The following is a 12744-nucleotide window of genomic DNA, read 5'->3' on the forward strand; positions in this document are numbered from 1 at the left end:
GATATACTGAAATCCAGGATGTTATGAAATCGATTATTTACAGTGCAAACAAGCACTAATATTTGAATATGCAAAACAGCGAGCACAAAAATAGGCGGGGCGGTGGAACATGTTGTTCTTAACAGGTTCTCTGTATTAACCTCAGGCTTAGAGCCGTTGCACTTCAATGCTGCATGATTATGAAAGCACAAAAAAAAAAAAAAAAAAGGATTTGTGAAGTGAAGTTGTTGATGTTGTAGATCCCTGCACTCCCTCTTAACTCCTCTGAATCAGAGTTAACTTAATATTCAATAATACCTCATAAAGGGTTTGGTAATAACACTTTATCGTCAGTGGTTAACTACTTAAACAGATTTATACTACATTAGAAGCAGCTGGGATCGTTTCTTCTCAACACACTTCTGTTTGAAACAATTACTTCTGAAACAAAATATATTTAAAGCAGCGTGGGAAAGTGCTGCTCCCTCTCGTTATGCAAAGCCTCGCAGGAGATAAGCTGTGACCGTTAACAAAACGGCGCACTACATCTGCACACACACCTTCAAACTGTCAACATCAAGTGAGCGCAAGCCTGCTGCCTGTTGTTGTGGCTTTACATAGGAGCCCTTCCAGATATTATGTTGTTTTACTAACTGGCAGGTTGAGAGGCAGAGTTACCGTTGTCCCAAATATGGACAATTTCCATGAGAGGATGCTTGTTAAATTATTCAAATGTGTTTGTTCCTAGTTTCTTCTGAATGTGTTCATGTCAAGAACCTTCCGGTACTAGTATGCTTAGGGCAGGGGTGGAGATCCTCCGGGCCGTATACAGCCGTAGCGACCATTTGATCCGGCCCTCGACGTAATTCATAAATGCACGCAAAAAAATCCACTAGAAAAAAAAGCTAGACTGCAATAGAATAAATTGGGCGTTTTTCCTGGCAAAGGTCAGGGTCCTTGAACACAACACGAGCGGAACGTGTCATCACGTGGTCACGTCCTGTCACAAAAAATCCGTTGAATCCGTCCGAGAGAACGATGCCATCCGCAACCGATTAACTAGTGATGGCAGGACGCCAGCTGTCCGGGCTGGACTCACTGCGGGACTATGGTATAATAATGAGAAGAAGAAGGAGAAGAAGAAGAAGAAGAAGAAGAAGAAGAAGAAGAAGAAGAAGAAGAAGAAGAAGAAGAAGAAGAAGAAGAAGAAGAAGAAGAAGAAGAAGAAGTGAGCAAACTCCATTCTGGAAGAAAAGTGGTTTTGGGTGGGTTTAACTTCTTCGATAACCCCGGTTCAGAGAAGTGTCATGACCCATTTGGTGGTTAGTGGCTATTTCACAAGATCTGTTTGCCTCCCTGAAGAGTGTAAAGAGTTGCAGTACAGTAAGGTCAAGAGGAAGAAGAGTGTTCAAGTGATCAACGAGCCACTCTCCCTCCGCTGCTAGTCCAACCCTGACTGCCAAGCAGCCTGCACGGGGGAAAAAGTGACTAAAGAAGGTCTGAGTTTTCCAGCAGGATCTGCGCAAAAGACCCAGACTCTGTCCAAAGCTGTGAAGGCATGAATGTGTTTCGGCAAAGGCCCTGACGCATTCGCTCATTCACACGTCAAACAAGTTTCCCCTCAATGGAGGGCTCTTTCTTCGCCGGCTCTGATTCAGTGGAAATGCAAATGTTAAGGTCCTGCCCTGATTTGATGGAGCTATTCATTTTGTCAGCATCGCCCTCCACCTCCAAACCTCTGCATACCCCCGCACCACCACCACACCCTCACTGACGCTCAACAAATGCACCATGACGCCGTCACTCGCCTCGCCACTCTCCAATGCCAAGCTGACATTCAACTGTCCGAAAGACTTAAAAACACTCTCTGCACACTCAAACTTAAATATCACAATACAAATGTATTGAGTCCGAGGACATTGTACAGGCCTTTAAGCGGCGGGAACCCACGCAAGGCCAAAAATAACAGCAAATATTGAGTCCAGTGTTTCCCTGATACTCATCCTGCAGCGGTGCACCGCCGTGAGGCTCGTGTCTGCGGTCAGTTCACAGCTCTGTAATAACAGCAGGACAGTCGAGTGTCTAAACTGTCTAAATACTTCTGTACTTTAATTTAAGCAGGAGTTTGAACGCAGGACTTTTACATTGATACTTTTACTTAAGTAAAGGATTTGAGAACTTATTCCACGATCAAGTACTATGATTCATCTTTATCATGTTTTTCTTTATTAAAGCATGTAAATAGAGAATCACAATGAGCTACTCTGTTAAAAGTGTTTTGTTTTTTTCCTCGACATTTAGTTTCAGTAAGGTCAAACTGTAAACACAGTTTATATTAATCCCTGGACATCTATCCATCTGTACTTCCTGTTCCGCAACTTGGAAACCTGACAAAGAGAACAATGAAGTCACACAAGAAAAGCTTGGTGACACTTAAAACACATGACAATATGCACTCACAAAACAGGCCCTCGAATCTGCCTCGGGGAGGACACTTCTACGGCACAGATTACAGGTTGTGAATCTCCATATTTGGAGTGTGAGTGAGTGATTGGAGGAGGCACAATGAAGCCACATGATGACATGTGCTAAATGAGGCAGGGCCACAGCAGGTTCATGCCATTAGTGCAGCTGGGAGTGGACACACCCTCATGCAGGTAGGTATGCATTGCTTTAGTGCAAGGCCCCGGGGGCAGCTGGTGACTCGCAGCCTATTAAAGGATTTGCAAAGACACGTAATTCAGATTCTCACCACCTGACACAAGGTGTGGCAGCAAGACAGGGAGGAGGTGGAATTTTTTGCTTGAGGCCTCTACTGAAAATAAAAGGAAATCTGTCATCGAAGCATTATTTCAAATAAATTAGTTGATATTTTTTATTATGCTTACACAATGCTGAACTCAAAGCCTGTCAAATGCATGACAAGTTAAAATCAAAAGGATTAAACTTTAATAAACATTTAATTAAATGATGTTGGCTCGCATAAAACCATACAACTGTTATATTTTAAGCCAAACTTTGTCCCATTGCTTAGAAAGCCCAGTCATAAAAAACAACTTACTGAACAAACAAACTGCAGATACATAAATGCAGACTGATGACTCAGGATCAATCTGTCCTCTGCTGTATGAACACAGCTGGTTTGTCTTTTTTGGTGAAAAAGAGCCATCATGTGGCCAAATGTAAGTCCTGCAGCTTTAGATGTTACTGCCTATTTGTTTCTCTGCAGGAGCTGTGTTTAATAATGTCCCTTCATAGGCCAATATAAGTATTATATGAGATGTGAACATGTATTTATTGTGTTAATATTCAAATTGATGTTAATAGTGAGGTGTTATTATGTGTTATATAACTTAATATAACAGAAGAGCTCCTTTGGTATTTGGTGATTTTATGACACAAACATCTCATTACCCAGAAATATTTTAAACAACCTGTAACAAATAATTTGATGATTGAATGCTGACAAGTCATGAACATAATGTCAATGTTTTAGCCATGTTTGTCCACCACTTTGATCCAAACGGATATATCTCTTATATGGATTGTCATGAAATTAAAATAGATGAATCCTACTGACTTTGGGGATCTTGTGACTTTTCCTCTAGCACCACGTGCAAGATATTTGTGGTTTTAAGTTAAATGTCTATTTAACAACTCTTCATGCCCTGAAAATGTGTAGGCCTATATAGATTCCTGTTCTCCTCAGAATTAACTGTATGTGTCCAATACTTTGGTTTATGTTCAAATACCTACAAAACTAAAGGCATTCCCAACAGCCTCGGCTGTACAGTTATGTGTGTTTAGTGCTTATTAGCACATGTCAGCATGCTAACAGGCTAAACTAAAACAGTAAACCATAGGCCTACCAGCATGTTAACGTTGCTACATGCTACAAGCATGTTAGCATAGCAGTAAAATCAAAGTACTGCTGTGTACAGATGTGAGGATTATGTGTAAATAATAAATACTAGCCAAAATATTTTTTCTCAGAATAACTATTTTAATAGCAAACCAGCAGTTTCTAGTGTGTATTTTTCAGTTTCATGGTCAAATTATTAAAATAAAATACAAATATTAGTCTTTCTCGCTAAGTTATATGCTAGGCTACTTAGCTACGAAGCTAACGAAGCTACTGGCGCAACGTAACGCTATGGCAACCGTTCATCCTCAACTACAGATGCTAGCTAGAATGCTAATTAATGTAAACTAGCTGTTTCTCCAAACGATAACACAGAAGGTCGTTTTAAAAACACTTGCCGCTGATCTGATTGTATTTTAAAACCTTTAAGACTTTTCTAGGGGATTCTGGATGAAAAAATATTCCGTTTGCTGAAAGATAAATAAAATAAATTAAACTCGTTGTCATAGCTACAGCTCTGTTTCCTGCCGACAGGTCGCCATCTTTGTTTTGATTCGTAGCCTCCGCTGGAAGATGCTTCATCAATAGACCTACTTTACTACAGACAGACAGACAGACAAGACAGATAGATCAAATTAATTTAATTAGTAATTGAAGTTCAGGGGCCTTAACATATTATTGATTGTTTTGATTATTTATAAAACTCATCACTTGTATTTGTTTTCTTTTGTGCAATACTTTTGAGTTCGGGTTATTTTTACAGTTGCTTTTTTTTTGTGCAATAGTATTTAGTTCAGGTTATTTAAGAAATATATTATTAAATACATTCTGAAAGTAATAAAGTATAATGTTTGTTCTAAAATAAGTATCATTTTTAATTCATAATGCATTATTGTGTCCGCAGCTTTTCTGATGGTGCTAATACAAACCAGTTTGGAGGAAAAGTTGGACGCATGCAGCCTCCAGGTAAAATAAAGTATCAGTTATGTTTATAACTGTACATGCCATACACATACAGGGAACATGTCTCTGTAAAACACACTATAATCAGTAGAACAGCAAAGCAGTAGAATTGGATAAAGACATTTGCTGCATTCCAGTTTTCATAATGTAGTTTATTAGATTTTTAAAGAGAAAAAAGTTTACAGCCTTGAGCTGGATAATCATTGATGGGTCAGACGCCTCTATTGCTTTTAAGCCGGATTCATGTATTAAATAATAATAACAAAGACAATAATAATAATAATAATAATAATAATAATAATAATAATAATAATAATAATAACAAAGACAAAAACCTCCTTCTGTTTTTGATCCTAATAAGGATTCTTGACTTTCATGTGTCTTAATACAATTTGTTTTCCAGCTGCATTCTTCAGTACGTTCACTGGGTGGCAGCAATTCATCATGTGGAGCAGCTTCCTGCCATCCACCTTCTGCACTTGCAGGGAAGACAGTGAGTGGGAAAACATTGCCTACCATCGCAGTCACAATGATGAAGGTCACACCTTTACATAGTTCAGTAGTGTCATGGAAACATAGATTTGCATTTTTTCAGTTAAAACAGGGTAAAGCTGAATTTTAACCATTGTCAGCACAAATATTTGTGATTGAGTCAGCAATATAAATGGTGCTCCTGAGGAATCAGCGACCACGTTTCCATTTCATGTATAATGTCAATCCTCTGGTACCTTGGAATCACTGCGACGAGGGAAGTGGCCGACCTGTTTTATGCTTGACCCAGTAGCACCAGATCCACCGACTCATGCAGAAAACATGACTGTCAGCTCCTGTATGTACGATGGTGAGTGTACAGTCCTTTATATGTCAACTCACAGAGCACAGGAAGTCTCAGGATCAACATTAAGAGTAACAACATCAGAGGAAATAAGCATTATTTGCATTACGGATGCCCGGAGTACCAGATCTCTGGATGTTTCCGTGTCGCTGTGAAGTTAAGACCATTAAAAAAAATCCAGTTACAGTTAATCTAATATTACCTGAACTGTTTAAGTGTTCATTTTGAGCATTCAGACTCGTTTGTATCATATCATGGTTAAACAAATGCACTTGAGGTTGTGTCAGATGACAGTCATAGTCCAGTGAACTATCACAGAGGTCATTTATTCACCAAGGAAACCAAATCCATGATCATTAATGTTAAAAAGAAATGAGCAGCTAATTCTGTTACCTGTTATAAGGAGAGATGGGAGGGTTTCCGTTAGTTCATTAATTAATTATTGATTAATCGCCACAATCTGCTGCATATTTCCTCACACACATTTCCAGGGTCACGGAAATTGAGGTCAAAATCTGACGACCGATGTCACTTTAAAAAAACACTGAGAGGCAAAACTTGTGAATGTGACGTTCTTTTCATGAAACAAATCTGGAAACCTGACGTGACGGCTAAACACCTAAACTACTTGTCATTCTGTGGGACTCAAAATGTTCTATTGCTACTCTATCAATGAACAACCAGCATGAGGGAGAGAAAAAACATATTTTCAGCAAGAAAGCTGTGATTTCACTGATTTGATTTTCCGTGAATGAAAAAAAAGACGAGGCTTTTGTGACCCGGCGGATCTGAGACGACATGAAAGCACACGCACAATGGACATCCAGACACACAAAAGCTTTTCTTTGGTGCTTTATGTTGCTGCTCATGACTCAGAAAAAACGCCCCTGCTATTATGGCAATTAGTCTGCATCTATTTATCGCCTTAAAATACGACATTAGTCTACACACACACACACACACACACACACATTCATACACGGATGGTGCACAAGCTGCCATGCAAGGCTGTGAACCTGCTCACCGGGGACAGTTTGCGGTTCGGTGTCTTGCTCAAGGACACTTCAACATGCTGTCAGGATAAGTGGTTGACCGGCTCTACCGTCGTCCCACACACACACACACACACACACACACACACACACACACACACACACACGAGCAGCCGACTGACGTACAGTATGACCGCTGAACGAGCGTTGTAAAAATGTATATTATAATTGGAAGACAACTTTTTTTTTTCATGCATTTCTTTTCCCAGGCATTGTGGATATTCACTAAAAACATTCGTCATGATGTAAGCTGACACACTACGGTATGTTCTTAAAGAGCTTTGTGTAGCTTCATTGCTACAGTACCTTGAATAATACTAAAGGACAATATGTACATTTGAAAAAGAGCGTGTTACAGCTCTAGCTACTTCTTATTAGGATTTCTATGCATTCTGCTTTCAGATGTGCCCTTGAACAAACTGAAATATTGTTCTTGACTTCCCTCGCAGGATGATAACACTAATCTTTGCAACAGTAGTTTTCTTTTTAATCCTGAGGTCTTTGCAGTCTGGGGGACAGAAGATATTGAAAGTGTAATCCATGTTATTCAAGACCTTGATCTCCTTTAGGTCAACCCCACATGGAAATGGGTGCGTTATGAGATGCAGCAAACACGGCAGCAGGGAGTTATTGTGCCTCTGTTGACAGTAGAGAGCACAGTGAGTGATTTGGGAGTTTGACGCCTCAGTATGGTTTTGTTTTCTGTCTGCACACCAGCCCAGTGTACATAGCTGTCTGTTTGTCTTCACCCCCTTACAGTTAATGGGGGGAGGACTGCTTAGTGGCTGAGGAGGGTAGAGGAGGTGTAGCAGGGCGATTGGGCGTGTGTGTTAATCCTTCATTCATTCTCCTTTAAGGTAGCCATTAGCATCATTTTCCATCCCTCTGCTCCTCCTGCCACCGCACACAGCTCCTCCTGACCAACCGTCCTCAGGCCCCTTGTGGAACCGCAGGCCGAAGCGTTTTGCGGATTACAAAGCGCTCCACGATGAAGGAGGCGCAGAACCAGGGCACGGCGTACTCGGCCGTGATCAGTCCCATGAAGTTGTAGCGGAACTCGGAGTAGTCCCAGGGGCAGGCGTTGAACTGGCGCAGCAGCAGCCCCGTGCCGAACTCCCACAGGTACGTCCATAAAGTGTAGATGATGCAGCGCAGCAGCACGGGGCAGCGGCCACGCAGGTTCAGGTACATTTGCTCCACGATGAGGATGCATGTGCCGTAGATGAAGAGCGCCCACACGCTGGTCACGCCGGGGAATTTCCAGTTGCAGTTGACCACAAACTCCCAGGCGGCTGTGAACATGACCTCGCAGAAGTAGCCATGGATGGCGTAGAGGTACCAGCGTGACAGCCCGGTCAGAGGCACAGGAGCCTGTGGGGCGTCCACGGTCACCATCCTTCCTGGTGCTTTCAGATGTTCGATGTGTGATGCTGGGACGCAGGTCTGTGGAGAAAAGGAGCGAAAGAAAGGTGTGAGAAAGTGACACAGAGGCACAATATATCAACCCCAGGTGAAGAGGGTCAACATTTCAACCAATAGATATCATGAAACTTACCTACATTAGGTTTTTTATTACACTTTTAAAGTAATTATTCTGTATTTTGGACAGCAGCTTAGTTTTAAATATCACAGGCAGTGCTGGGTGTAAAGAGAGAGCTGTTCAGTGAATGGCTGCACACCTCCAACTCCTCAGCAAGTAACCAAATCCTTTTGCAGTGTCCTGCTGTTGGGTGGGAAATGACTTATGCAGTGCACAGCATGAAGTCATCACATTTGACAAAATGGGAAAGAAAAGCAGATTGTTGACTTCTTTATTGAAATAACCTTTTGGCTGCACTGCACACAGATACACCAGTTGCTTTTCTGTTAAAGGTAGCTTTGTTTGCTGTATTGAATCGCACTAGTGTTCCCAAATCAAGCAGAGCCGAAACCTTAATGGTGCCAAGCCTTAGTTCAGTTCAGGACAAGGCAGTGAAGCACTTGATTGACATCAGGAAGATGAAATTGGAGACAGCAGGGCTTTAGAGGACTTTAACTCTATGGCCTTGCTTTCTCTTGATGCTATTTACTGACTGACTGAGGGCTTCTCTTATGTAAGGTATAGCTTTATCATCTGACTTTCTACATCATGTGCTCTTTTTCCAAATCCTTGACGCACACAGGCTTTGGTATCAGGTGTCAGGAGGCCTACGCAAGGTTGCATCCTTCCTCTACTCTATTTATCACACCACATGTCTAATAAAAAACTCAGAAGGCAAACGGCATCATACCGAGGAGTTCAAAGACCACATGGTTGAGAACTGAGTGTACATCTTCTACTATACAATGCCTCCAGAGGAAACTGTGTCATAACAGCAACCATTATACAATCATAACCGCTGTGTAAAGTGCAAGCTCAGGGAGAGGTTAGGAGTACAAAAGCTTGTTTGAAGAACAAAAGCTCTTTTTTTGGATCTTTTTGTCTTCAAAGAAGCTGGGGCACAAAGTGGGCCCATGGGGATTAGCACATTTCTCCCAAAACAAGGAACAAGGGTTTCATGTGAGGAACTGGACCAACTGACCTTCCTAAAACCCCGTGTACCATCTTTTTACTGCCTGCCCGGGAAACTCAGCTTTCATCTACCCTCGCACACCGGTCAAACAGGGTCTTGGAGAATATGTTGAGCATAATGCTTCATCCTACATCAGAACATCTAAGATTAGCTACCTGTTACAGTAGCGCATGCTAAACTGATTGTTCCCTGTGACCTTTACGAAACCTCATAATCATCAAAGGAAGAATTTTAAAGGCATAGTTCACATTTTGAGAAATGTCCTTTTGTCTTCGCTTTCTTCCATCGCCTGCACAGACACCATTACTTCAGCACTCACACGCCCACTAAGCTGCAAATTATGAAAAATGAGGAATGTAATATTCAGCGACTTCCTGCTAAACGGCATATAGATTAAAAAAATAAAAAAAGATTTGAAATGTGATTTTAAAGCACAGGAACAAAGAAATGAATACATCGTATGCATTGTTATCAGAAGTCCTGATGACCACGACATTGATGTTTAAAAGGGATGTAATCTAATCTTGTGTTTGGACATGTTACTTTTATTACAGCTTTAACTGTAATAAGATCCAACAAAAGTCCCTGGCCGGACTCAAACCCACGTTGCTGTGATTACATGGTCAGGGTCTTAAAACCATAAGCCACGAGCACACCTGCTGTCACCCTTTCTGTCGAGGCATATCTATTGACTTCCTGACTCAGCAGTTCACACACTGGGTGCCATTTGATTGTGTTGTTTGTGGTTACAGTTGTTGTAGGATATCGCTCACCACCCCATCAGCTCTCTCATCGGCCCTCTGTATTGATCTGCAAGGGGTCCTGCTAGCTCTTGCTGCGGCGACCCGCTTCGCCATCGCACTCTATTGAACGCCGCTACGGGACATCCCCAGCGGGACGGTGATAAGAATGGCGAATGTGACAGAGCTGCATGAGACACGACGCAGGCAGGGTGCTGTCTGAACTGAGAGGGAGGGAAGTCTAACCTCGGAGGACACAGAGGTGAAACATCAACGGAGGGTTTTTTAAATGAAACATAAAAGGGAAATAGCGAGATAAAGGTGTGTGAGAACAAACTTTGAACTGAGGTTTGAAAACAAGGCTGACAGGTCTGTCAGTTAGACAAACACGAGGATAAAGAAAACACACTGATAGGAGAGTCAGCCAAGGTTGAATAAAAAAACAACAAAAACAAAGAGGTGCCTTTACTGCGCCGACAGCTGTGAACTCTGACTCTGTGATTAAATCAGAAGCCTAACCCATCGCTGACCTCTCATCGTGCCATAATCCCCGTTCATGTACTGAGGCTCTCAGGCTCTGGCACAGATCCAAGGCCAATGCAGACTTTTGGAAGGTCACTCTGGGACGCTGCGGCGTGGCGCATAGAAACCAGCAGCATCCAATGTGGTTAAGTGCCAGTGACCAAGATGGCCTAACCACTGCTTCATCAGTGGTGATGACAACAACAACAGCTGCCCTTGTACTGTACTGTCTGTACTCAGGAGAACACTGCAGGTTTTAGGCTAATATCTCTGTTTTGTACCCTGATGTGCAGAAGCCAGGATACCGATGAGCTGTCAGGACACTGCTGAAATCATTTCTATGGTTAAAACTATTAGACGATTTATTCATTTGTGGATCGACAGATACTTATCACCGAACGTTCTGCTCATCGATTCATTGTTTTAGTCATTTTCAAGCAGAAATGCTAAAGATCTTGCAGGTTCCAGCCTCTATAATATAAGGGTTTATTGCTGTGCTCTGTTGTAAAGCTTTATAAATTGAGTAATCAATTGAAAAGAAAGAAAATCTACAAATGTATATCAGATATTCAAAAAGTAATGTACCCATGCAGCACTACTAACCTGCTGACGCTGCACAGATTTATGGCTTCCTGAGTCACCACTAATGATCCCGATGAGGTTTACGTCTCTGTGTGCGTGATGAGCAATTTATTGAGTGATTGATGAGAAGTGTGTGTCAAGTGAGGGGGGAGGGGGGGGGGGGGTTGAAGAAGGTTGAACTTTCCAAGGCAGCACAAAATAAACTGATGCAGATCAATTGCAACAGACAGATCAATTAACCCTGAAACAGCAAGGTGGCTCTAATCCTTAACAGCATCACATGTCTCCTTCTCCATCTGGAGGAGGGCTCCGGCTGATAGAGCTGCAATACCCTCTACGGCCCAAATATCTTTGAAAAAATGTTTTGGAAGTGACGTCCAATTAAGGACAAAAACATTTATAACGGTCACACAAAGGCCGGACGTCACTGACAGGGACGAGCCACAGTAATCGATTAGATGTCGTTCACGTCGAGTCAAACTCATTTTTCATTGCTCGTCTCTGTTTTATATCGTATTAAACTGAATATTTTTGGGGTTTAGGACTGACAAAGCAAAACATTTGAAAAATAATACTTAATAAAGACATCGGCTTAGACTTTGAGAAACTGGGATGAACATTTTTCGACATTTTACTAGAAAAGAATCGTAAATTGCAGCTTTGTCAAGTGTATACTGCAATCTTGCAACACTAACCTTGGTGTTCACAGATTTAAAAAAACATGCGTGAGAGACAAAGCAATCTAGCACTCTCAGGGTTGCAAACTAGCACCCCTCTCCCTCCTCCCTCCACACTCCCCCCCCTTTAAATCCAGATATTCCCCCTGAGACACATAAAGTATCTGAGTATCACAAACAAGTACGGCTTCTGAAAGAGCTGGAGAGACGCTGTGAGGGCTGAGACTAAAAGCCTGGACGCAGCACGGGGGGGGGGCGGCGGGAGGGGGGCATTGTGTACAGAGAGTGGTAGGAGCTGCAGTCTGAAAGGTTCATATCCAAAAGGCTCTACTGATTTGTTACCTGAGATTCATAGCTGTGTCCTTCACATTGTTTAGAAGATGTAAATGTTTTTATGTTACTTGGTAACCCTTTAAAGATTATCGTCATGTTGCTAACCCGATGTCTCCGGTTAGCATCGGGCTGCTAACTTTAACTATTGGACTCACTTGGGTTTGTTGCTTTACGAATGAAACTGTGAACCCAGTGGGAACCAATATCCTCCTGACTATGAGCGGTGCTGGGACGCAGAGGGGGACGTGTGATTGGTGCAACTCTTCATTCTTGTGTTACCACAGAAGGAGTTTTTGAAGCTATTCGACCGTCCGACATGTACTTCTGATGAAGCCTCACTTTCTGCTGATGCTGGAACAAAACCTCCCTGTCCTTACGACCTTCACGTTACACAGACTGAGGGGAGAGTGAGAAGTCCGTACGGTGTCTTATCTATGGGACCGGGTGCACACTATGGTGCAATCCATTCTGACTTTTAATCTATTCTGAGTTATCTAAGCTGCTGGGGGGGGGGGGGGGGAGAGGTATTGTGTTGTACCTTTTCTTCTCTGTAATTTACCGTCTCTCTGCCGGCCTGTCTGTCAGTTTACCGGCCTCTTTCTCACCCAATAAATATCCATACCTTTTAACAAACTGACCTTTACACT

General features: G+C 42.2%; 1 protein-coding gene across 1 annotated transcript; it reads right to left on the reverse strand.

The window, feature by feature from the left end:
* Nucleotides 1-4576: 4576 nt before the first annotated feature.
* tmem229b (transmembrane protein 229B) lies at nucleotides 4577-8384 on the reverse strand. Its single transcript, XM_029459956.1, is given in 3 exon segments — nucleotides 4577-7644; nucleotides 7646-8134; nucleotides 8247-8384. Coding segments are annotated over 2 exon segments (552 nt in total). The 5' UTR covers nucleotides 8087-8134; nucleotides 8247-8384; the 3' UTR covers nucleotides 4577-7533.
* Nucleotides 8385-12744: the final 4360 nt, after the last annotated feature.

This window comes from Cottoperca gobio, chromosome 22 (assembly GCF_900634415.1).
Source record: "Cottoperca gobio chromosome 22, fCotGob3.1, whole genome shotgun sequence".
NCBI lineage: Eukaryota > Metazoa > Chordata > Actinopteri > Perciformes > Bovichtidae > Cottoperca > Cottoperca gobio.